The 25743-nt window shown below is 44.7% G+C and overlaps 1 protein-coding gene across 7 annotated transcripts in view; it reads left to right on the plus strand.

The window, feature by feature from the left end:
• Positions 1 to 25743, plus strand: part of STON2 (stonin 2) — a 157794-nt gene that overhangs the window by 54204 nt on the left and 77847 nt on the right. For 6 of the 7 annotated variants that reach the window (XM_033950926.1, XM_033950927.1, XM_033950929.1 and 3 more), the window contains exons 2-4: positions 12214 to 12456; positions 16083 to 16337; positions 25466 to 25600. In XM_033950926.1, coding sequence (XP_033806817.1) covers positions 12312 to 12456; positions 16083 to 16337; positions 25466 to 25600 — 535 coding nt within the window. In that variant the 5' untranslated portion in view covers positions 12214 to 12311. The remainder of the gene's footprint in view (positions 1 to 12213; positions 12457 to 16082; positions 16338 to 25465; positions 25601 to 25743) is intronic. The other variant, XM_033950932.1, reaches the window with a different exon arrangement.

Raw genomic sequence — 25743 nt, forward strand, 5'->3', positions numbered from 1 at the left:
ATTAATCCTGCCCTGGATATAATAAATCGTAAAAGGGAGACATAATACTTTTGAAGCATCTAATAAGCACAAATCAGAATATTCCAATAACATACAGTAGATATGGCGGCCTTAAAGTCCGCCTGGTCCTGGGTTCAATACCCTCGTAGAAGATTCCGTGGGAAGTGAAATCAAATAACAAGGACAGCCAGAAGTGATTGCATAAAAATATATGATGTAGAAACAGGCAATCTTTAGAAAGATACATCAAGAATACTGGGTTACAGATATACAGAAAGAAATAGAAATAAGCTTTAGAAATACCGAGTGGATTCAGAGACTGCTTGTGTGTGTGAAAGAGAGAGGGCAGTTTACCCGCATTACAGAGTCAAGGGGGGAGGGGTTCCAGAAAGCGAGTGGTCCAGAGAGAGAAATTCATCTCATATTTATATGTTTGACACCTGTTCTAAAACTAGAATCTATTGAAGTTAAGGTCACCCTATCTTTTGTAAACTGTGTGAAACAATGGTGAAGAAGAAAAGAGGGAGACACCGTCCCTCACGGACTGGAGTTGAATGCAATTTCCAGTATCACTCTGGCAATGGTTTCTGATTAACCCTAACTCTCTGTGCTAGACCATGCAGCTGGGGGTCACTGTATATCTTAAGCGCAGACTTTAACACCTCTTCGCACCTCAGGTCTTTTGTTACCTTATTCCGAGGCTATCTGCACTGACGTCCCCCAAGATCAGATAGGAATGATATGATCTCCCAGAGGCCTTCGCTGACACTGGTAAGGCCAGCAAGTTAAGGCTGGGCTGACAACTTCTATTGATTTTATAGGACAATAAACCTGTGAGCTTCCAGTTCATCTACTCCGATTTTCTGGTTTTGTTTTGCGGCAGCTTTTTAATTGATCATGATTATACAGATCATTACTCCAGAAATATCATAAGCTGCCAGTATCATATTGTTTTTTTTAATTAGCCTTTTAAAGCATTCCATCACATTACTCCATCCTATTTGTCCTCTCTAACTATAGTCTCCGGTGCATGTTTTTTTTTATCTTTGAATGGTCATCGTATTGTCCTACCGAGATCCTGTGTGGCGCAGCTGGCGAATAGTCATCATAATGCTTTCTTTTCCGCAGCTCCAATGCTGTGAAAGTCCATGTCTCTCCAGTTACGATATGACCAATCACGTAAAACCTTTAAAATAATACTAAAAGCCAGCTTTTTGACCTGAATGCGGGCTTATGCCTGGAATGCGCTCCTGAGGGAGCGGGTGGAGAGGAAAACAGTGACGCAGTTTAAAAAAAAAAAAAAGCATGGGAACACAGAGGATGTCCAATCAGAAAATAACGGGTCTATATTGAGGAACTAAGGCCACTACTGGGTAGACCATATATGACCATTCGGTTGAGGATGGGCTGGGGAGGCCTTCGACATCTGGGATGGTTTAGATGGGCTGGAGGGAGCTTTGACGGAGACTCCAGTAGACGGAACCTATGCATAGTACTGGGCAGAGCTCTGGGATTCTGGACCAGAAATAGCTAAGAAAAAGAAAAATTTAAATTATAGAGAGTGTAGTTTGGGCAGACTGGATGGACCATTTGGGTCTTTATCTTCCATCATTTACTATGTTACTATATATTGTCTGTCATGCTCCCAGGTGTTTGGAAAATGTCTCCTACCTAATTTGGGATGTAAGAACATAAGAACATAAGAAGTTGCCTCCGCTGGGTCAGACCAGAGGTCCATCGTGCCCAGCAGTCCACATCTGCGGTGGCCCATCAGGTCCATGACCTGTTAGGTGGTCCCTGACTTTTCCTATAACCTATCTCTACTTCTATGTACCCCTCAATCCCCTTATCCTTCAGGAATTTATCTAAACCTTCCTTGAACCCCCGTAGCGTGCTCTGCCCTATCACATCCTCCGGGAGCGCGTTCCATGTGTCCGCCACCCTCTGAGTAAAGAAGAACTTCCTAGCATTTGTTCTAAACCTGTCCCCTTTCAATTTCTCCGAGTGCCCCCTTGTACTTGTGGTTCCCCACAGTCTGAAGAATCTGTCCCTGTCTATCTTCTCTATGCCATTCAGGATTTTGAAGGTTTCTATCATGTCTCATCTATGTCTCTTTCCTGAGGTTATTCTAACTTTATAAACTTCTTTGCTCAGTTTGGCAGTTGAAGCGGTATATCAAAGTGGGAATAAATGAATAAAGAAATAGTGCTGTGGTTGAACAAGGAGGGTTGTTACCAGCCAGGGTGGGAACCAAGAAAACATCCGGCAGCTCTGTTACAAGCATCATCTTAGAAAGAGTGGCATAACACTTGATTGAGAACAAGGGTATTCCATTGCAGCCACTCTCTCCCCCCCCCCTTACTGTGGCTCAATCTTCTTCCTTTTTATTGGCATCATATCTCCCCTCTCCTGCCTTTCCTCCAAAATATACAGTTTGAGATCTTTAAGTCTGTCCCCATACGCCTTGTGATGAAGACCACCCACCATTTTAGTAGTCTTCCTCTGGTCCGACTCCATCCTTTTCATATCTTTTTCAAGGTGCAGCCTCCAGAATTGTACACAATATTCTACATGAGGTCTTACCAGAGTCTGGTGATTCCTTCCTGTATACCAGTGGTCTCAAACTCACGGCCCGGGGGCCACATGCGGCCCGCTAGGTACTATTTGAGGCCCTCGGTATTATAAAGAATGATTCTTTATGGAAAACTTGTGCCTTAAGTGTCCGGCAATCATGTCCAGCGGTCGCTGTAACCTCACGCAACGCTTTCTTGCGTCTGTACGCGATTGTGAGGTAGAGTCCAATCGCGTGCAGAAGCAGGAAAGCGCTTACGTGAGATTACAGCAGTGAGGCGGGCAACGTTCCAGAACATAAGGAAACCATTGGAGGCAGTGCAGCTTGTCGTGTGTCCGGTACTGGAGGAGGTGAGAGCTGAAGGCAGTTGCGGACGTGACCGCCGGACACTTAAGGCACAAGTTTTCCATAAAGAATCATTCTTTATAATACTAAAGGCCTCAAAATAGTTGTTCCCAAAATCTTGTCTCTTGCAGTTGATACTTGGATAGTTTTTCAATTTCTGCATGTTGTACCGCTTTCATAAGCTATAACGAGTTTTACCTCATGCAAAGTTGTCATTTCTTTAATAAGATATTAACTATTTTTTCTGCGGCCCTCCACGTACCTACAAATCCAAAATGAGGCCCTGCAAAGGATCTGAGTTTGAGACTCTCTTCTTCTTGGCACGTTAAGTTTTCTTTTCTTTGCCAAATCTTTTTGAGTCCTCTTTTAGTAACATAGTAAATGACAGCAGATAAAGACCTGAATGGTCCATCCAGTCTGCCCAAAAGTTACATACTTTATCAATTCATGATTACATTAAATTGGGGGTTTTTGTTTGATATTTCTGGGCCATAGATCATAAAGTCTGCCCGGTACTGCCCTTAGGTTCCAATTAGTCATCGAAGCTCACTCCAGGCAATCCAAACCATCTCGTTGTTTGTGGGATACAGTCCGTAAAAGTCTGCCCAGCGCCATCCTCAGGTTCCAGATTACTGGAATTCCTGTCGAAGCCCTCCTCAGCACATCCTAAACTGAATTGCCATATACGGGACAGATCGTGCAAGTCTGCCCAGTTCTTCGATTTATACCTTTCTTTCTCTGTTCATTCCACGCTTTTTGGAATTCCACCACCGTTTTCCTCTCCACCACCTCTCTCGGGAGGGCATTCCAGGCACCAACCATCCTCTCCCTGAAAAAGAATTTCCTAACGTTACTTCCAAGTCAACCTCAATGTATGACCTCTAGTTTTACCATTTACCCTTCCCTGAAAAAGATTTAGGCCATGCATGTTAGTCTATGGACGCGTTAGCATTTAGCATGGGCACCTTAGTAAAAGAAGGGGTTCGTTCTATATTAACACCTTTCAAGTAAACATCTGTATCATATCTCCCCTCTCCCTCCTCTCCTGTTTACATATTCAAGTCTTCCAGTCTCTTTTTCTACATTTTTTGGGTGCAAATCCCCTATCATTTTTGTTGCCTTCTTAAATCCTGCATCAGATATGGTCTCCAAAATTGAACACAATACTCCAAGTGGGGCCTCACCAACGACCTCTACAGGGGCATCAATACCTCCGTTCTTCTGCTGGTTAGGCCTCTCTCTATACAGCCCAGCATCCTCCTGTCTACAGCCACTGCCTTCGGATCCTCAGACGCTATCACCCCAAGCTCCCTCTCCCCATCCGTGCATCCCAGCTTCTCACTTCCCAGCACATACAGTTCCCTCTGATTTCTACTCCCCATATGTGTCACTCCTCCCAACACATGCACACTACTTCTTCTACCAATTCTTTAGCAGACAGCTTCTCTTGATTCTGAAAAATACTACCGTATATACTCGAATATAAGTCGATCCGAGTATAAGACAAGGTACCCTTTTTCTCCAAAAAAAGGAGTCAAAAAAGTTGACTCGAATGGGGTGGGGCGGGGGGGTTTAATATTCATGTGCCCTGCTCCCCTTCCCTCCACTGCCAGGCTCTGTCATCAGCCCCCCTCACTTCTTGCCAGGCTCTGCCTCTCCCTCCCGGCCAGGATCTCCACCCAGCCCCTCTCCCTCCCTGCCAGGCTCCCCACGCTGTCCTCCCCATCCCTCCCCTGCCAGGTTCTACACCCAGCCCTCCTCCGTCCCCTGCCAGGCTCTGCATCCAGCCCCCCTCCCTGCCCTATACCCTGTTCCCACTCTCTACTGACATCCTGCAGGCCTCCACTGGGCTTGCCGTATGACCTGGTGGCTTTCAAAACTGAATCGGTTAGTGGCTAAATCGGTTAGCAGCCTTAATAAAAGGACCCTTCAGTTTTGGAAGCCACCCTCCCTTCTTCTGTCACGGCCGACTCTGCTAATTTGTTATACCTCCCTCCCGCCTACCTTTTTGAATCCCTGGTGGTCCAGATGTGTACCGGGCAGGAGTGAGCTTTCCACGCTCCTGCCCGGCGCTGAGCCCCTCCCTGAATGGCCACCTCGTGTTCTCATGGCCCAATGGTATACCGGGCATGAGCAAGCTTTCCTCGCTCCTGCCCAGCGCTGAGCCACTCGCTGAATGCTGCCCCGACTTCTCTTTTTTTTCCTTCATATTTTTATTAAAGTTTCAAAAAGTACAAAGTTCTTAACATATCAAGACAGACACATAGGAACAAAATAACCCAATTCCTTCTTCACAGGATTCTCATAATATCAATGTGTAGTGCACGTACAAGAGGAAGAGAGAAAGATTGGCTCAGTTTTGCTATCAGATGTGTCTCAGCCGCACAGAAAGAGGGGTTGGTGGCAACGATTCCCACAGGCGTAAAGTGCTGTAATGAGCAAATACACACCCTCAAGAGAAGAAGCTACTTTTTAATTTAAAAGTCCTTTTCTCTTCTCGTTTGGAGCCCGGCATGCATCGTGTTGCCTCTTCAGCGTTTGCTCTCTGTCACTTTTCACATGGGACTCTGTGGTAGCTGACGGCCACACACAGAAACAAGCCTCAAATTTACAGAAGGTGGTACTTTTAATTGGAAGGTTATTTTTCTGTTTTAGAAAGTGGAGACTTTAAGGTTTTCTGAGGAACCATTTCAGCCGCAAAGCCCTTTGAGTCAACAACTTTGAAATGTCTCTTTGAAATAACATTTCAACAGAGGAGGAAGGAGAGAAGTGTTCTCTTTTAGGAAGGGAACATGAAGTGTAGAGGGTTCAAAGCCCAGGACTCTGAGACCAACAAGTTCTGGGATATGAGCTCAACCCGTGGGCAAGTTGCTTTATCTCTCGCTACCTCTGGAAGCTACTTTCTTGTGGTGAATACAAATGTGTTCCTATAATCTTATTAATTTTAAAAGCTAGCATGACCTCATTTTTGGATGATTCTTTCAGTGATTTTCAGTAATAATCCTTGTAACCTGCCAGGAAGCTGACTTTCTGTAGTCAGTGTCCAGTGACAGGAATGCTATACAGTAATACGAGGGGATGCTGAAAAGTTCTCAGCCCAACCAAGAAGAGAATGGCGTGGATACGGTCTGAAACAGTGTCAAAACACAGAATTTCATTTCAGTAAATTGGCACTTACTTAATTAAGATAACACTCTTTTCAGCTACACTGGCAAAATAGTGCTCAGAATTTAGGAAGCTGTGAATTTAGTGCATATGCCTTTGGTTTAACACACTGTATTTGTCATGTCTTAAGGCAGGGGTGTCCAACCTGCGGCCTGAGGGCCGCATGCGGCCCTGTGAAGTATTTTGTGTGGCCCCGGTCAAGGCCGATGCAGTGTTTTCCTCTGCTGCACCCGGGTGTTTACCGTCTTGCCGGCTTCCTCCTCTGTCTTGCTGCAACATTTGCGCGTTTGTGCAGTCCCTGAAACATTTTTTTCGGCCAATGCGGCCCAGGGAAGCCAGAGAAGCACACATTCAAACTTTGTTTCCCCTCCAGTTAGAGGTTGCAAACTGAAAAAACACCACGAATACCTTCTCTCACACCAAGCTGCCATATGGGGTAAAGACCTAGATCAATTGCTTTCACCCACCACTTATGAGGAATTCAGGAAGCGCCTAAAAACATACCTGTTCCTGAAATACCTAGACAACTGACCCGCTCTTCTCTCTCTCCACAAAAAAGGTCCTCCCGATCTCTTATCCATTCCCTCTCCCCTCATAAGTCCGCATAGAACTTCATGGTTCAGCGATTTATATAAACTGTTATTATCATATTGTAATTTTTCGCTGTATTTTTTGAAATGCGTTACCTTTGCCTAACGGGTCCTCTCAGAAATTTCTTAGCAAACTGTAGAACCTATAGTCTCGCTCAGCAAACTGTATATTTATATTTTTGCTTTCTTAAAATTTCTGCACTCTGTATTTCCTCTGATCATCTGCATATTGTAACTCGCTGAACGTTCAGCTTCCTTGATTGTAAACCGCCTAGAAGTCGCAAGATTGTGGCGGTATAGAAGAATAAAGTTATTATTATTAAAAGGTTGGACACCCCTGTCTTAAGGGAAGCTTACCTAGAAATATGCTTCATGTGTCAGGCCAATGGCAAGAGTTAAGTTGGAGGTCATTCAGAGGTCGCATTTCCTTTTCCTTTTCCTAAGCTGTGTTAGGTGCTTTTGCATGCCTAACACAGCTGAAAATGGGATAGTTTAGGATATGCGGTAACTGCCCAAAGCATGCGTGCTAACCACAAAGTAAAAAATATGTGTATTTTGTCGAGGGAGCATGACGGAGGGGTTGAGAGTGGTCGTTCCTGCACTCAACAGCATATCAACATTACTAATGGTTAGCGCAGGAATACCAAGTGAACCCTTAGGGGAAAATTCTTTAAGAAGCGCCTAAAGATAGGCGCATAACTTACCCCCCTCCCTTACTAAGCTCCAACGCTATACAATTCCTATGAGCGTCAGAGCAGTTACCGCCGCTGCCGGCGCTAAAACCCATGCTACGCGTTAGTAAGGGAGGGGTTAATTAGTAAATTGACTTCAATTATGAGCTTTAACACGCCCAAAATTGCAAAAAAAAAAAAAAAAAAGTTAATTGGGCGATAGGCACCGATCTTCTTAGGTGTGGCTCTACAAAAGGAAGGCCCCTATCTCATGGTACCTAGTGGTGTCTAACTCCAAAGTAGGCTTGTGTAGGGGCGGAGAAGGACTTAGGCGCCACTCGGCGTGATTCATTAACCCCCTCTTTTCCTAAGGTGCGCTAGTTGCCAGTAGAGTCCAGAGTTCTGTTCAAGTTTTCCTGCATTTGTTACAAAGCAGTTTTTGGGATGCTACCAGATGATCTTGCTCCTCAGTTTTCTTTGAACTATTCCAATAAGAGTACACGTAGAATAAATCTATTTAATTACCCTTCTCTAAAATCATGTCAATATAAGAAGTTTTTTGACCGAATTCTCTCATTCCAGGCCGCTAAATTGAATACATGGCTTGGCAAACCAATATTAGAGGCTACTTCTTATTCTGATTTTAGAAAATCACTAAAGACACGCCTGTTTGACATGTTTACATCTTACTTGTGGTAGTGTTTAACTTCTCCTTGCTTTTTAACTGATGCATTCCATTTTTTGATCATTTTAATATGTACTCTTTCTATATATTGATTGTATGTGTTTTTTTACTTGTTACATTAGGGACTTCTATTCCGCCTATACCTTGCAGTTCAAGGCGGATTACAAAAGAGCTAACTGGACATTTCCAGTGAAGTTACAACAGTTTTGTTTTTTGTTTGTTTTTTTGGTTACAAGGGAGGAGAGGTAGCTGGATTAATTCCGGAAGAACTTGCAAATTGGATATTAAATTGACTGTACGTTACTGTGTGATATAACAAATAGATTACAGTTAGAGTACAAATAAGATTACGTTACATTTCAGGGATCTGAATACTTGGTTGGTGTTTTGGGGAGGAAGAGATTATTTAAGTGGAGGTTTTGGGGGAGAATTTATCTAGGAGGAGGGGGAAGGGTTGGGTTAAGATATCTGGATACATTTTTTGAAAAGTAGGGTTTGTTGTGAACCGCTTTGAACTTTTGGTATAGCGGTATACAAAAAAAATAAATTATTATTATTATTATACTATAACATAACATCGTACTTATAAACAGCATAACCGTAAGTTCAATGCGGTGAACAAAAGATTAAAATTAGCCTAACCTAAGGATGATTTAAATTAGTTCACTACATATTTTGAAAAAAGATGAGTTTTCAAATGAGCTCTAAAGTGCTTGTAAGAGCACGCACTACACAACAGTGGCCAAAATTCCCCGTTATAGAAAGCAGCCTGAAATGCGAGTGTATGTTCCAAGGATTTCTTGCTCTTACAACCTTGAGCAGACGGAAAATTAAACAATGCATGTGATTCTCTCCTATGTTTATGGGATTCTACGAGAAATCTATCGGTCATAGATTTCTTATAGCATTCCATAAGCAAATTAGTGCGCAATAAACACCAACGTGTCCATAGACTAACATGGATGCGTTAGCACTTAGCGTGTGCTAATTGGTTAGCATACCTTAGTAAAAGAGGGTCTAAATGTCTAACAATCATTTTTGAAAGCAACTGAAGACGCATCTGTTCGCAAATTGATCCATTCTCTCTAGTTTTGTAAACCGCGTCGAACTTACCGGTTATGCGGTATAGAAATGACTTATTCTGCTCTGTAGGTCTTTAAAACCCTGGCCTACATGACAGGCGTCTAAGTTTTAAGTTAAGCGCCGCTAAGGGCAATTCTGTAACGACGCCTAAGACTGACAAGAACTAGGCCCCAATTACAGAATCTGGCCCTTAACCCTTTCAGGACCAAGGGACATATTTGTCCCATAACTTTAAAATCCTATAAATTTTGATTGGGATAGTCTACAGTTCTAAATTTGATATGTACGGATTCCATAGGATACTGCCTTTATGTAAACAAACTGGTTCCGACATTCATTCATTAGCGTCGTTGCCAGATTGACGAGAAGATTCACTTGCCACACTGTCCATAAGCCAGAAGTGTGATTTTTTAAAATAAAAATAATGATATTTCACAAAAAAAATCGATTTTTTGGCATCTGCAAGCCCTTTTTACCATAAAAATGTCGTCAAAACCACAAAAATTGGCCTACGATCCTTATGGTCCTGAAAGGGTTAATGCCAGCATTAATGCATGCTTCAGATTGGAAGGCTGTATATTCTTTTACCCCTCCTAACTCTCTTCATAGTGAGTAATACAACATTTATAGATCCTCAGAAGTACCACCTAGCACTCATACAAATTCCTCACAAGATCTTCCATACTTTGCTATTCAATTTATAAATACTTTTTTCCACCTTGGTGTATAAATAGTTTAAATACTTAGCTTAAAACTTGTGGTCATGCTTTCAGGGATTTATACCGCCAACATGTTTCACCCGAAGGGGTTTTTATCAAGGCACCATATCCCTAATAGAATGAAGACAAACATTTTAATACTCACATATCTAAACTATCTTAGACTTATCACAACACCGTGCGAACACTTTTTACAGATGGTTCTTTAATTAAAAAAAAAAATGCACAAAGACATTCAATCCTTTCAGCTTACCTTTCTAAAGCTTAACGCCGCTGTACCCGACCACTGAATAGTTAATTCAAAATGGCCGTGGCTTGTTCCCGTCTCACTTAAATACACTCACCCAGCCTGGACTGCTGATGATGACGTCATCATAGGGGCGGCACCAACATTTAGAACAGGGAAGGGAAAATGAACTGGAAAAACTTAGTTACAAAATGCTATGTTATGCCCTCCATAAAAGCTTTAGTGCATGGCCATTAATACAAAAAAAAATAGAAAATCAGCCATTTTAAAGCTGCGGTACAAATGGCCTTGGCACATGAGAAAGACCCGTGTAAGAGCAGCCTAAGGCCACTTTTTACTGCAGCTTACTAAAAGGACCTACTAAACTTGAGAATTTAACTGATTTTCTTGTTTCTAACTGACTTTGGGGCCCTTTTATTTACGTGCACTTGAATCTAAGCTTAGGCTTTTCTAAAGTGGGGTTTTAGCCTGTGCTAAGCCCAGATGCAATGTGGCATGATTTTGGACAATTTTTTTCCTGGTCACAAGCTAATTTTGTCGACGTGCGTTACCAGAAAAAAATAGCAAGGTGAGAGGCATTTACCGCCTTCTATTTAAGAAACGCTTTGGGCCATATTCTGTAAACGGTGCCAAATGTTAGGCGCCAGTGGGGCGTCTACATTGCACCTAACTTACCAAACCGTAGTGTGGTTTTTAGCGCCAGCCGCAAAGGTAACAGCTCCGGCGCTCACAGGAATTCTATGAGCATCAGAGCTGATTGCTTCAATCGGCTTTAATTGGTGTGGTAATTGAACACACCATTTAAAAGCAATTAAAAATACATTTTAAAAAAGAAGGCGCCGCTGCGCACCTACCGGGGTAAGCGTTGTAATTGTGCCCAAAGCATGGCACCTAAAATGAAAGTGGGCATTTTTAGGGGCAGAGCTGACTTTAGGCCTCACTAGGCACCGCTGAGTGTGATTCTCCAAATGGCTTAGACCTTTAAAATCCTGGCCTACGTTACCAGCGCCTAAGTTATGTTATGTCAACGGTGCCTACATGTGATTGACACATGGCTGGCACTGTCTGATTTAGGCACTGTTTACAGAATCTGGGCCTTTGTACTCCAGTGTTAAGTTGATTAGGATTCTATATACCACCTATCAAGGTTATCTAAGCGGTTTTTACAATCAGGTATTCAAGCATGTTCCCTATCTGTCCCGGTGGGCCCACAGTCTCTCTAATCTACCTGGGGCTATGGAGGACTGAGTGACTGGCCCAGGGTCACAAGGTTACCACCTTGTACCATACCAAGGGACCCGACATGGTCCGTGTTTCGGTAAACACGCCTTCATCAGGCTAAGGCTAAGGCTGAGTTTCAAGAGATTTCTCTCACTGTTCGTTGCTGCAATCCTATCAGGCTAAGTGTTTGTTTTGCGGCTTTATTTGAAACCTTATCCACCTGGGACCCCTGATGAAGGCGTGTTTATCGAAACATGGACCATGTCGGGTCCCTTGGTATAGAAACATAGAAGATGACGGCAGAAAAGGGCTACAGCCCATCAAGTCTGCCCACTCTGCTTACCCACCTCCTGTCTATGCCCTAATGACCCAATTTTCTTATCTTGACCCTCGTAGGGATCCCACATGGGTATCCCATTTATTCTTAAAGTCTGGCACATTAACCGCATTCATGATCTTGTTTTAAATAAATTTAGCCTGCATCTTTGTTCATTGGTCTGCAGTTCTCTTTTGTTTTTGGATTGCTCTCCCTTCACTGCAGATTTTGCTGGATTTCTTTCCTTTGTTGTTCCCAGGGTCACAAGGAGCAGCGCGGGGTTTGAACCCACAACCCCAGGGTGCTGAAGCTGTAGCTCCAACACCGCCCCACACACTCCTCCGACTCTGCATTAACCAGTTAGCGTGTGGAAATCCAAACATGCTAGCTAATTAAATGTTTCGATGCCCCTCAAAAAATAACTAATACGTGAAATAACACCTGCTAACAGGAAAATTACCGCAAAATTCTTTAACACATTTTGCAGTAATTCTTTTTTTCTGCGTTAAGAACACGTAGCGTTTAATGGGGTTCAGTAAAAGGGCCCTATATTTCCAAGAGAGGGACTTGCTGATGATACCTGTTTATTTTTCTAACAGATCACAGGATGTCTTGTGACAGCTGGGGGTCTGTGAGGAACCAGATAGAAGAGATGTGGCCCGTGTTGGACGCATTCTTGCTCTGAGTCTTATCCACCATGGCTCTATTTTCTTCACAAACGCAGCCAGGAAAAGATGAGCAGCCCGTGGTGAGCTTGACGACACCGCTGAATGTTATTGCTACTGACAAGTCTGAATGGGTGTCCTTCAGTGAAGAAGCGCCCTGTCCTGCTCCCTTGAACGGTCAGTGTTTCCTCACTTCCTCTACTTCAGAAATTTTGGCTCCGATTCTGTACATGGCCTGACCAATTTTCATGCAGAAGTTAATTTTTTTTAACTGGTATAAATGGCGCAATAATTAAAAACACCATTAAAAGCCAATTTAAAAACAATTAAAGTGGCATGTTCCTGGAGGAAGTGCTGAACCACCGGGGACATGCCACATAAATAAGAATATAAGAATAGCCCAGTATCTCATCTTCACGGTGGCCAATCCGGGTCACTAGTATCTGGCCAAAACCCAAATAGTAGCAACATTCCATGCTACCGATCCAGGGCAAGCAGTGGCTTCTGCCATGTCTGTCTCAACATCAGACTATGGACTTTTCCTCCAGGAACTTGTCCAAACCTTTTTTAAAACTAGCTACATTAACCGCTCTTACCACATCCTCTGGCAATGCGTTCCAGAGTTTAACTATTCTCTGAATGAAAAAATATTTCCTTCTATTGTTTTAAAAGTATTACTCTGTAACTTCATCTTTGTAAATCTTGATCCACTATATGTTTTGATTTCTCATTACACTAATTGAACTTTACACACCAGTGGTATCCAATGATGGTGTGTGGGACATAGATGGCAAATATTAGCCACTTTTTCTCCAAGACATTCGAAGCAATAGAGCTTTTAGACCTTTTGGGAATTGGCTCTTCTAGCTTGTGACTTCACATTGAGGATACACACATATTAAATTGTTTAATTTATAACATTTTATTGAAGGAATCAAATAAATATGCAATAATAAAATACAATAAAATGTTCATTACATTTATATTCACAATATTAATTTCATACATATTTCTATCATCCCTCCAAAATATATTTTCATATTACCTATTACATACCTCTATACACTCCCCCCTATTCCTTCCCCCTTCCCCTTCCCCCTATTTCCCCCTCCCCCTAATGTTTTAATTTTAGTTTATAACATTTTTTGAAAGAATCATATAAATATACAAGTATACAAAAATATAATACATAAAAAACTCATAACAATTAAATTCATAAAAATATTTGTCAAACATAGTTCTATTATTCCTCCAAAATATATTCCATATTATCCACTGTGAACTTCAATACATTTCAAAACTCAAACCCCCCTTTCATTAAATTAGATTCATGGCGGATTCCTTGAGTCTGAGGAACTTTCATAGTAGTGTTTTATCTACAGTGAACCCTGGACACATAACCCTGCCCTGTTCCACTTCCAACGCCACACTGTTTGCCCCAGCCCTGCTCAGTTCCGTCTCCAGCCCTGCCCGGTTCTGCCACTGTCCCCACCCCCAGCAAGCATCCTCTCTTCTGCAACAAGTGTCTGGAGGGCTTGGCGCATGCGCAAATGTGTGTCACATCATCCGCACATGCTCACAGGCCCTCCATATGTGGCTGGAGTTTGTCAGGGCTTTCCAAAACCTAGACAAATGCCGGGTTTTGAAAAGCCCGTCTGGGAGCCCTGACAGTCCTCTAAAAAGAGGACATGTTCGGGTTTTCTCGGACATCTGGTAACCCTAGCCCTTTCCAGGCCAGAGACAGAGTGGGGCTTGCCTTTGTACACATGCAGTCCTTCTGAAAAGCAGAGGCACCTGTTTTATGAAAACAATGCTCTCCAGTAGAGAGTTGCGCAGGGACAGAAATCCCACCCGTCCCCGTGATTCCTCACACCCGTCCCCGTGAGCAATCCCCTCCATCCCTGCCCGTCCCTATAAACTTCAGAAATAGTTATTTCATTTAATTATGCTACTGAATTAAAGGCTCTGGTAGAAACCCATTTACAAATAAGCAAAAAGACTTTATTAATTTGGAAATATTAATTGGGAAGAATACATACTTTGTAAACGGGTTTCTACCAGAGCCTCTAATGCAGGGGTGTCCAATGTCGGTCCTTGAGGGCCACAATCCAGTCAGGTTTTCAGGATTTCCCCAATGAATATGCATGAGATCTATTAGCATACAATGAAAGCAGTGCATGCAAATAGATCTCATGCATATTCATTGGGGAAATCCTGAAAACCCGACTGGATTGCGGCCCTCGAGGACCGACATTGGACACCCCTGCTCTAATGTTTATAAATTTTTTTCAACACAACTAATATACTTCTTTATCCTGAAGCAAAAAAAAAATAAAAAAGAAATAAAATTATTTTCCTACCTTTGTTGCCTGGTTTCTGCTTTCCTCATGTTCTAATTCAATTCCTTCCATCTACTGTCTCTCTTCTCACTGCGTCTTCCATTTGCTCTGTTACTGTGCCTCTCCCTTTCTCCCCCCTTCCAAATTGGTCTGGCACCCATCTTCTTCCCTTCGCTTCCCCCATAGTCTGGCATCTCTGTCTTCTTCCCCTGCCAGCGTCTTCTCCCCACTCTCTCTTCCCCATTTCCTTTCAGCGTCCTTCTCCCCCCATCTTCCCCATGTCCTGTCAGCGTCCTTCTCCCCCCTCTGTCTTCCACATGTGCTTTCAGTGTCCTTCTCTCCCCTTTGTCTTCACCATTTGCTTTCAGCGTCCTTCTCCCCCCTCTGTCTTCCCCATGTCCTTTCAGCGTCCTTCTCCCCCCCGTCTTCCCCATGTCCTTTCAGCATCCTTCTCCACCCCTTTGTCTTCCCCATGTGCTTTCAGCGTCCTTCTCCCCCCTCTGTCTTCCCCATATCCTTTCAGTGTCCTTCTCCCCCCCGTCTTCCCCATGTCTTTTCAGCATCCTTCTCCCCCTCCCTGTCTTCCCCATGTCCTTTCAGAGTCCTTCTCCACCCCTTTGTCTTCCCCATGTGCTTTCAGCATCCTTCTCCCCCCCTCTGTCTTCTGCGCCACAAAGGAAAGGGACATGGCTGGCTGTGCTGCACCCGGGGCGGACCGCCCCCCCCTTTGGTATGCCACTGCCTTTTCCTTACCTGCCCTGCTGCAGCACACAGCTGACTGGAAGTCTTCCCAATGTCAGCGCTGACGTCGGAGGGAGGGCTTTGCTTAAGCCCTCCCTCCGACATCAGCGCTGACATCGGGAATCCCACGAGATCCCCGCGACTCTAGGGGGCGTCCCCACGGGATCCCCGTGACCCAAAGGGGGAATCCGCGGGATCCCCGCAGGTCCCACGGGATTCCCGTCGTCCCCGTTCCCGTGCAGTTCTCTACTCTCCAGACAGCAGTAATATAAACTTTATATGCGCATAGCTTTCCTGGATTAATTTCCAAAGTGAACATACATGCATACCTTTGCTTATCACTGATTTGTCTGCTTTAGAATTACCCCCCAAACAGCCTGTTAACAGAGGGGAGGGGCATAGGTGAGAGCCAGATCCTTCAAAGCTGCCCCCTCCCTGAAATCCCTGGTGTCTAGTGTCCCTCAGAAACTCCTGCTCTTGCTGGCACCTTTATCCAGAAAATGGCACCAGTGACCCCTAGCTGTAGTCTTGCAATACTACTGCCAAGGGCATGCTTCCATATAAGGACATCAATGATCTACACTTTGGTTAATCTTCATTATGTGGTAGTTTGCCATCGTAACATTTCTAGATCAGATTGATGTCACATGCTATTGTGCTCTTGTCTTCTACTGCAGGCATTATCCACCTGATACTTTCTATCTGCTCCTCCTTCTGCTGCAGGTGATAAACAGGAAGCTGCTGAGAATTCCTCCTCTTCCTCTGAATGTTCATTTGAAGACAACCGTAGGCAGGATGGAGAGACCCAAGAAGGCCCGTGTCTACCTGAGCTGGTTGGGACCGCAGACAAGGAGGGAGACCCCTTTGTACCCGAGGACCCTTTCTTTGTGAAGCCAGATCTGTCTTCAACTGTCAGCACCTGGGTCCAGTTTGAAGAGACGACATGGAATGGTTCTTCCCCGGTCCGTGGGCCAACAGGTGCGAAGTGTTCCTCCTGCTCATCATATCTATAGTGCTGCTAGATGGATGCGGGGGTGTTCATTAATCCCCTCTTTTACTAAGGTACGCTACCGATTAGCGCGTGCTAATCGAATTAGCGTGCGCTAAATGCTAAGACGTCCATAGACTAACATGCACGCGTTAGCGTAAAAGAGGGCCTAAATGTGTAAGAGACCATCCCTGCTCAATAGAGCTTACAATCTGATTAAAACGGGCAAATAGGACACATAAGGTTAGGGAATTTCTCCTAGAGGGAATGATAAAACAAACATGGGTACTTTACAAGTGAGTGGGCGTTAGGAATTAACAGCAGCCTCGAAAAAGTGGGCTTTTAGCCTAGATTTGAACACTGCCTGAGACGGAGCTTGGCCTACTGACTCAGCAGTCTTCTTCAGGAAGTGATGCATCTTATCTACTTGGTGCCTCTCTCACCCACACCTTCAACCCGAAAGCTGGTCAGAAACCAAATCGCACCCTTGGAGGGTAATTCCATAAAAAGGCGCCTAGAATAAAAGGGGAAAGCTGGTGCCTATTTCAAGCCTGTTCTATAAAGAAAAGCAGGCACCTGCTTTTCTTTGTGGCCCAAGTGGCAGGAACATGCTTACGTCTACGTGTGATCACTGATGTTAGCCAGAACACATTGAAATTTGGAGAATACTCTATGCACATATGTTTGCACTCCATCCATGTTCTACCTAAAACACGGCACATACTGTTTTCTGCTAGTCAGTACAGTACTCCCCCGATATTCGCGGGGGTTCCATTCCAGGACCCCCTGCGAATCTTGAAAAACCGCAAAAAAAACGGTTTTTCATGGGGGAGAGGCAGGAGAGAGCAGCCGGAGCGCCAGCGAGTGCAGGAAATCACTCGCTGTATGCTCCGACCGCTTCTTCCTGCACCAAGTTGGGCTTTACCAATCAGGAGCTGCGTGTCAAAGCAGCTCCTGATTGGATAAGGCCCGACTTAGTGCAGGAAGAGGCGGTCGGAGCATACAGCGAGTGATTTCCTGCACTCGCCGGCGATCCTGCTGCTCTCTCCTGCCTCTCCCGTTGCCCTCTCCTTGTCAGCGGTTCATGGTCGGAAAATACCACGAATGACCGGGGGAACACTGTATTCTTATAAAAAGGTCATTTATGCGCCTACGTGACCTACACCTAGCCAGCTTCTAGAGAATTAATGGCACAGATGTATCCGTTGATAAAATGGAAAGAGACTTTTCTTCAGCAATATTTTTAATGTGGCCTGATCAACTGGATTTCACAGATGCATTGTTTAGCAGGTTTTGTGCATACAAGAGAAACTGCCTTGCAGACTAGTAAGGAAAAATGTTCTTTTGGGTATTACAGGAAAGATCAAGTTTATTCATGGCTTGATATACTGACCATCACATGTATCTGGACGGTCTGACTGTTGTATTTCATTTGTATGTGTCTTTTTTCAAATAAAACAAAATTAAAAAAAAAAATCTAATAAAATTTTTGATTTAGGTGAGATAAAATAAAAAGAGGGTAAACCTAAAACTATGACAAATTAAGACTTATTAGAGACGAAAGGTTTTAGGGGATAGGAAAGTTTTAATTACAATGATACTGTGACACCAAAAACCTGTCACTTCCGAACCACAATGTGTTAATATCTGGCCTGCACTTGTATTGTCGTATTTTCCTACCACTCAGTACCAGGCAGAAGTAGGCGAGAACAATAAGAGGACAGTGTCCATCATTCACGTGTGCCAGTGTTACAGTCCCAAGAAGTGGAGGCGGGGAAATGAATATCACATAGTCACTGCTGGACAGTCAAATGGTTTTTTTTTATAAATCTTTATTGATTTTCAAGTAGTAACAGTGCAATATATATGAATCTGAACGTATAACAAATCAAGAAAAGCACTTTGAACTTACAGATAAACAAAAGTAATCTCCGCCCCCCACCCCCTTTACTTAATCAATAATATAAATGCAAATGTCAAATGTTTCAAAGTCGTGTTGGCCCTTCTCTCTGACAGCTGCCACCGTTCCTTCACCTGCCCCTTCCAGGCTAGGGTTTATTTTACAATTCCTTTCTGCTTTCCAAGCCAGTATTTTGTGTGATAGGAGAGGCTACCTGGTAACCCCTTTCTCTGTACTCTGCCGGATAAAGGGTCTGTAACTTTTAGCACCTGCTCTAGTCCTGGGACACCCTCATGGTATTGCGTGGCTAGTGTGTCCCTGGAAACCAGCAATGCTTAACTCTTGGCTGATGGTCTACAATTCTCTGTAGCTCCAGGCATAACTATGCAGCGTCGGAGGTTTCTTGGCATCGCGGTCGGAGCTGCTTAATTCATGTCAGGTGGTAGCATTCATTTCACTCACATTTTTGGCACCCAGACTTCATCATGAGTTATAGTAAATCACAGCTGGGTAAAGGAAGGTACAGGGACACAAAGTGCCTGGGGGAAAGAAATTTAGTGAATAGAGTCACATAGCGGCAGGCCCAAAGAGATAAAATGTCATAGCCTGTGTCATGTCAAGGGTGGTAGATGCGTGGAACAGTCTCCCAGAAGAGGTGGTGGAGACAGAGACTGTGTCTGAATTCAAGAGGGCCTGGGATCTCTCGGAGAGAGAAAGAGATAATGGTTACTGCGGATGGGCAGATTAGATGGGCCTTTTGGCCTTTATCTGCCATCATGTTTCTAAGAGTTAGTGGCAGAACTGGGATTAGAACTCACGTTTTCTACTTCTGTCTCTTGTTTCTCCTACATTATTTCTAATCATCCGTTTTTATCTGTGTTTTGACAATTTGGAAGCTCTCCACCAGCACCCTTTACACTTTTCTGCTGCCCTTTCTCCAGGACTCTGGCATTTCTAACACCTGACAAAGAGGCTCAGAGAAGGAGGGAGCAGCCTTTCAAAGGAGCCCATCTATTCCTAAAGGACTGCAGAAATAAAATATAATCATCCAAACTATAAGGGATAAATATTTAGCAGGAAGCAGTGAGCATTTTTTTTAGTTGCTGGAAGGCCACAGGATGTGGGGGGAAGAGATACTGTGCACCGTGGGGAGGAGGGTGAGGGGAGATACAAGACTGTCCATGCTGTTCCATGCACGGGCTCCAGCACTGAATATCCAGGTACGTACAGCTGGCCAGCATTTATCCTGGGTTTTTTTTTGGGGGGGGGGGGAATTCAATAATTTATATTCTGCATATCTTACAATTCTATGCAGATTAAAAATTATTCAGGTACTCAAGCATTATTCCCTAACTGTCCCGGCAGGCTCCCACTCTATCTAACGTACCTGGTGCAATGGGGATTAAGTGACTTGCCGAGGGTCACGAGGAGCAGTGCGGGATTTGAACCCACAACCTCAGGGTGTCGAGGCTGTAGCTCTAACCACTGCCCCGCACACTCCCCAGCTTTCAGCCTTTAACCAGATAGGTGGAACTGGGCTACGATGCAGGCCGACTTTGGTTACCTGAAGTGGCACTTAACCCCATAAATGCCAACTCTGCCCTGGACCGCCCACAACATAGCCGGTTTGGGCTTTGGTGGTTAGAGGGGATATACAGCATCACCAGTCAGTTAAGTGCCACACACAATTTAACCAGACAGGAGCCTCTCCTGCCCGTCAAATCACTGAATATTGACCCCCAAATTCCCAAGAGATAGCTTATGAATATGCCCTCATAGAAATGTAAATAAAATGTAATAAGAATAAGACCTCAGCAAGGCAAGGTGCAGGCTAATTTGTATTATTAGGACTGTAATTAGTTTGCTACTGTTATTTAAATTTTTATTAATTCTCAATAAACCATTATCCAAGCAATAAGACTTTCAAACAGTGTCTTCTAGCAGGACAATGCAGCACAGGGAGGGGCTCCTTTTTGTGTAAACTCTCTCTCTCTCTCTCTTGCTGTCCGTACCTTGTTTGTCCCAGACAGCAACTGGTTGAAATACATTGAATTGTATATATTTGCATAATCAAAAACAAAAATGCAAAAAATTCCACAACCAACAACTGCAAAAATCAAAACAAAATGGAACTTTTAATATAAAACTTAATAAATCATAATTTTATCCAACATACTAATCCAGTGGTCTCAAACTCATGGCTCGGGGGCCACATGCAGCCCGCCTGGTACTATTTTGAGGCCCTCGGTATATTTATCATAATCACGAGAGTAAAATAAAACAGTTTCTTGATATGTCTCTTTTGCTATAAATGACAATAGTATTATTAAGACTTAGTCAAAAGGAAAGAGTTTTACCTCATGCAAAGTTGTAATTTCTTTAATAAGACATTAACTCTTTTTTTCTGAGGCCCTCCAAGTACCGACAAATCCAAAATGTGGCCCTGCAAAGGGTTTGAGTTTCCTTATCTGTATCCATGACATCCTGTTTGTCTTTGGGAAGCAAAGCCGAGATTGTGATGTCATAATGCCTCATTCCACCAATAAGAGCCAACTTCATCAGTGATGTCACAATGGCTTGATTGTCCTGTTCTCCCCTTTGACCTCCATCCCAGCCAGCAGATTAATTGTTCCCCTTAACTCAGTGGTCTCAAACGCGCGGCCCGCCAGGTCCTATTTTGAGGCCCTCGGTATGTTTATCATAATCACAAAAGTAAAATAAAACAGTTTCTTGATCTTATGTCTCTTTAGCTATAAATGACAATAGTATTATTAAGACAGCCAAAAGGAAAGAGTTTTACCTCATGCAAAATTGTCATTTCTTTAATAAGACATTAACTCTTTTTTCTGAGGCCCTCCAAGTACCGACAAATCCAAAATGTGGCCCTGTAAAGGGTTTGAGTTGGAGACCACTGCACTAATCCATACAAGGTTAGATAATCTGTGGCAGGGAGGAAAGACCTCAGACTATATGTCCGTGTCACATACCAGCCTCAGGGCCATTATCAGCCATTACACAGAAATTTCAACAGGAGCTGATATGGGCTGAGATGCAGTTTTTATTGTTGTACTTTGATGTCTGTTCTGATTCTCTGAAGAAGATATTGCGAAACGAGCTCGTCAGAATCAGAATTAGATAAGTGGGTTTTCCTATTTTGTACTATTTATATAATATAAGCGTGATTTTGCGCAGGAGGTAGTAGGAGGAAGGCCAGTGATTGAAATTTTTTTGTCAGCAGGCAGGCTTAAAGGCACTCCATCAGTTGAAGGTCTCCGGGGAGAGGGGTGAGGCCTTCTTTTCTCCTTCTCGCAGGGGTCCCTTACGTGGCTCTGTTCTCTGTCTCTCCTGTAGTGTGGGCTTCTGCGGCCAGGTCCTTCCTCTCTTGTGCTCTCTCTCTCTCTCTTCTCCTCCTCTTCTGCAGGTCTTTCCTCCAGCAGCCCCTTTTCCAACTAGGCTCTCCCATTTCCAGAGCCCCCTATGGCTCCCTGCAACTGGTTGGTCTCTCAGCAGTTCCCCTCCTCCTATAGCCTGCAGATCTGCTGTGGCCCAGGCTTGTCTCTGCTTCCTCTTCCTCACTCCTGCAGCATGGCTCCACTCTCTTCCACCCCAGGCCTTCGTTTTCCTCAGGGTCCTTTTCCTTCTTGGCACCAGATTGGTGCAGGGTCTGTTGCAAGGCAGGGGCTTGCATCTTTTTCTGCCCTGATTTATAGTTTCATAGTTTATTCCAATTTTGTGCCAGTCCTCTGGATTGGTTGCTGCTGCACTGCCTCTCCTGGCCCTCCCTGCCTTGTGATTGGGCAGTACTTTTTGCCAGCCTGCCTCTTTCTTTTCCTGGTTGGCCCAGCACTCTCAGCCTTCCCTGGCCCCACCTCTGCTCCAGCTCCGTCTCTTCAGCCAGCTCTCTCTCTCTCTGCTGGCCAGCCTATCTTGCGCTGCCGGCTCTCCCTCGCCCCGTTAGCCTGCACAGCGGGGTAGCCGCTCATCATGACTTCTGGGTTTGCACGGGGGGAGGGAGGGTAAGATTGCTGGCCCTCCTCTTCCGCCACAGCACTCCCCTGTGTCGTGGCTCATCCTCCAGCCCTGGTTATCCCTTGTTCCCACGAGTTCAATCACAACGAGTTCAGTCACTTCTGGGTTCGTGGAGATCACTGGCTGCCTCTCAACTGCTGGCTGCCACAAGCTAACAGTCCGCAGGACAGGGGAGGGACAACGGCCCCGTTTACAATAGCCCTGCTGGGTCAGACCAATGGTCCATCAAGGCCAGTAGCCCGTCCTCACAGTGGCCAATCCAGGTCACTAGTACCTGGCAAAAACCCAAAGAATAGCAACATTCTATGCTACCGATCCAGAACCTCAGAAATTCAAAATTCAGGGCTAAGTGGACCCTGACATCTGGATCCATATTATTCACCACAGAAAGGTTAATAAAAAGTGCATGTAACAGTCCCCCTTATTAGCTGAGGCTGAGGATTACCCCAAAATCAGGGGCAAAATCAATTGCTGGTGTCTAAGGCCACATTTACTGTACCAACTCTTGTATCCCGCAGTGCGTTGTAACATCCAAATGCGATCATGAAACCCACACATAGGGTCACATCCTGGGCGGCCACGCCATATGACATCATTGTCCTGCACTGCCCAGGGGTCATAGCCTTTTTGGGGCCGCATGACCTGGGGCTATGGCTGCAGAAAGACTGGTGAGCAATGTGGTAAAAGGTTCCCCTCAGTGAGCTTATACCTTTAGAGCTAGAATGTTAATAATCATGATAGGAAGAAAAAGTGCCCTGTGGTGTTGTGATCCTGAGAAGAAGTGCGGCTCCCAACAAATGAAGGGAGGATGTCAGTGCTTCTTGCTAAAGCTATGGATTCAGAGCCACTACCCTGCTTGTGCTAGCCTCATCTCTGTGTCCTCATCTCTGGTTGAGAACTGCTGTTCCAGGACAACAGCCTGAGGACCCCAGGCAAAGAGTGTTAGAGTCTTACATCTCACCTCTCCCTCCCCCCCCCCCCATGGTCCAGTAACTCTCCCTCCCCTCTGCCCCTGGGTCCAGCTTCTCTTTACTTCCCCCATCCCTGCCCTTGATCCAGCATCTCTCCCTCACTCTTCCTCCTCCTCCCCCCCTCCCTCTCTATTCCCTCCCACCTGCTTCCTTCCTTCCCTCTGCCCCTGGGTCCAGCTTCTCTTTACTTCCCTCATCCCTGCCTTTGATCCAGCATCTCTCCCTCCCCTTCAAATAGGAATGAGCAGTGTTATGATTGGGGGAGGGACTGAATCAGTCCTGCAATCTCCCCATGGATTTCCTGGCACACAAATTTCTCTATTTAGGTTTTACTCTGACCATAAAAAGGAAAATCTAGGCTTCTGGTAGGATTAATACCCCATCCTTAATATGCTCAAGATGATGAAACCTTTTTCATTAGTGAGGCCCCTCACAGAAAAAAGAATTTAAGGTGATACCTATTTATTGGACTAACTTAATACATTGTTGTTTTTCCCAACTCAACAGAAGTTGGAAAGAATTATACAAGATGGGTTGAGAATGTCTGTTGGGGGGGCAAACTTAACTGTGTTTCCAGGGCCTTCTTATCCATTTGCTCTTTTTCTCTCCTTTTCAACTTTCTGCCCCTTCATTGAAAGTATTTTGCCTTCTGTCCCAACCACTTTATTGATTTGGAGTAAAATTCCTCTGTTTGTTTGTTTTTTTGGACTACATCCATCTTTGGCATTAACTTTTAATATTCAACTTTCTTCAATTTTTCTGCTTCCTTCTCAAATCTATCTACTGTTCCATGTCTTCCCTTCCCAACTATCTACATGCATCATCTTTCTCTCTCTCTCTCTCTGTCCTTTCCCTCTTCTCCCCTAAATCCATGTGTACCATCTCTTCTCTCTTTCACCCTTCCACTCCAACCCTGTGCAGCATCTCCTCCCTCTCTCTCCTCTCCTTCCTACAGTTAGGCATCTCTATCCCCTCCTTCGCTTCCTTTCTCCCCCTTTATGCTCTGTCCTACCCCCCTCTCATCTATCTCTCTCTCCTCCTTCCCTTCCCTGGTCTGGCATCTCTCTCTCCTTACCTCTCCCTCCAGTAGTGGGACATTTCTCTCCTTCTCTTTCTCCCTTCTTGTGGTCTGGTACCTCCTTTTCCTCCCTATCATTGTCTGGCATCTCTGTCCTCCCTTTTCCTCCTCTAGAGGTCTGGCATCTCTTAATGACCCCCCCCTCCCCGGCAATCCCCCGGTGAAACTCTCCTCCATAGGATCCAATAAGGCAGCTACTCTTGCATTCTTTGGGCCGCCATATACACCTCCCACTGTGTACTTCAAGAAGAGACTTTAGGCCAAATAGAGCAGTTGTCCTTGGCCCTGCAGCTTTAGGAAGGACTTCCCCTTGTCTGCCATCCCCTGGTATTCCCGGTCTAACTTTAAAAAGTAATTACGCTCTGCAGAGGCTGCAGCATTTCTAACAGGCTGCCCACAGCCTCTGCTAAATTTTCCCACTGCCACAGTCCATCCAAGACCGAAACAGGACATTATGTCAGAGGAGGGGTGGGACCGCGGCAGAGGGAAAGTGAAACAGAGACCGCGGGCAGACTGCAGCACCAGCGATCCTCTGCAGACAGTAATTACTTTTTAAAGTTAGACTGGAAAGGCCAGGGGGATGCTGTACGAGGGTGGAGACCCAAGGGGGAAGCATGTCGGCCTAAAACCGTGGGGCTGAGGACAACTAGTGCAACTGTGGTCATGCGAGGTCTCCAAAATATTGGGGTGCTCAAGCACCTACATAGCTGGCACCTATGCTGTCCTGTTTTCTCAGCTCTCCACTCCTTAGAAGAAACAGTGTTCTGGTAGCCTGTTCCAAAATATCCCTCTGAGCAAGCGCAATGCCTCAGCAATCCCTGTAATTTTTATTCTTTAAGGCACAGTAGTTGAGCTCCTTGAACCCCCTCAGTGCAGTTGCTGGGGAATCAGAGCCAAAGATCAAGAATTCCAACATGGCTGGTGTTTTATTTCATTCCAAAAGAGGTCTCTTCCTACCATTACCTCAGTGGTCAGGAGAGGTCTCCCTTTCTTCTGGAAACCGCAGAGGTATTAACAGGTCTAATTATATTACTTTAGTAGAACCACTAAAAAGTGTCTGTCATAGAGCAGTCTCTATTATATAAAGCAGCTAGAAGCAAAACAACCCTGTAACTTTGACATTTTTGCTCCTGAAAACAGCAGACAAGGATGGTCTCGCCTCTGCCATCCAGGGGAGATGCCCTCTGAACTCTGAAAGCAGCTGGACAACCCACTCAGAATCTGTGGTGCTGGAGGAGGCGTCCAGTGGAGGGGCTTCAGGAGCGGAGTCTGTAGGTGAGTTCTCCTTATCATCTGATCTTCCTCACTTTCCCACTGCTTGACTCATAGCCTTAGGAGAAGGCAGGAGCTGCTGGAGCCAGAAATGACGCATATGAACAGCTGTCACCACATACTATGCTGTACAAGCGTGCCTTCAA

The sequence above is a fragment of the Geotrypetes seraphini genome, chromosome 7 (assembly GCF_902459505.1).
Source record: "Geotrypetes seraphini chromosome 7, aGeoSer1.1, whole genome shotgun sequence".
Taxonomy (NCBI): domain Eukaryota; kingdom Metazoa; phylum Chordata; class Amphibia; order Gymnophiona; family Dermophiidae; genus Geotrypetes; species Geotrypetes seraphini.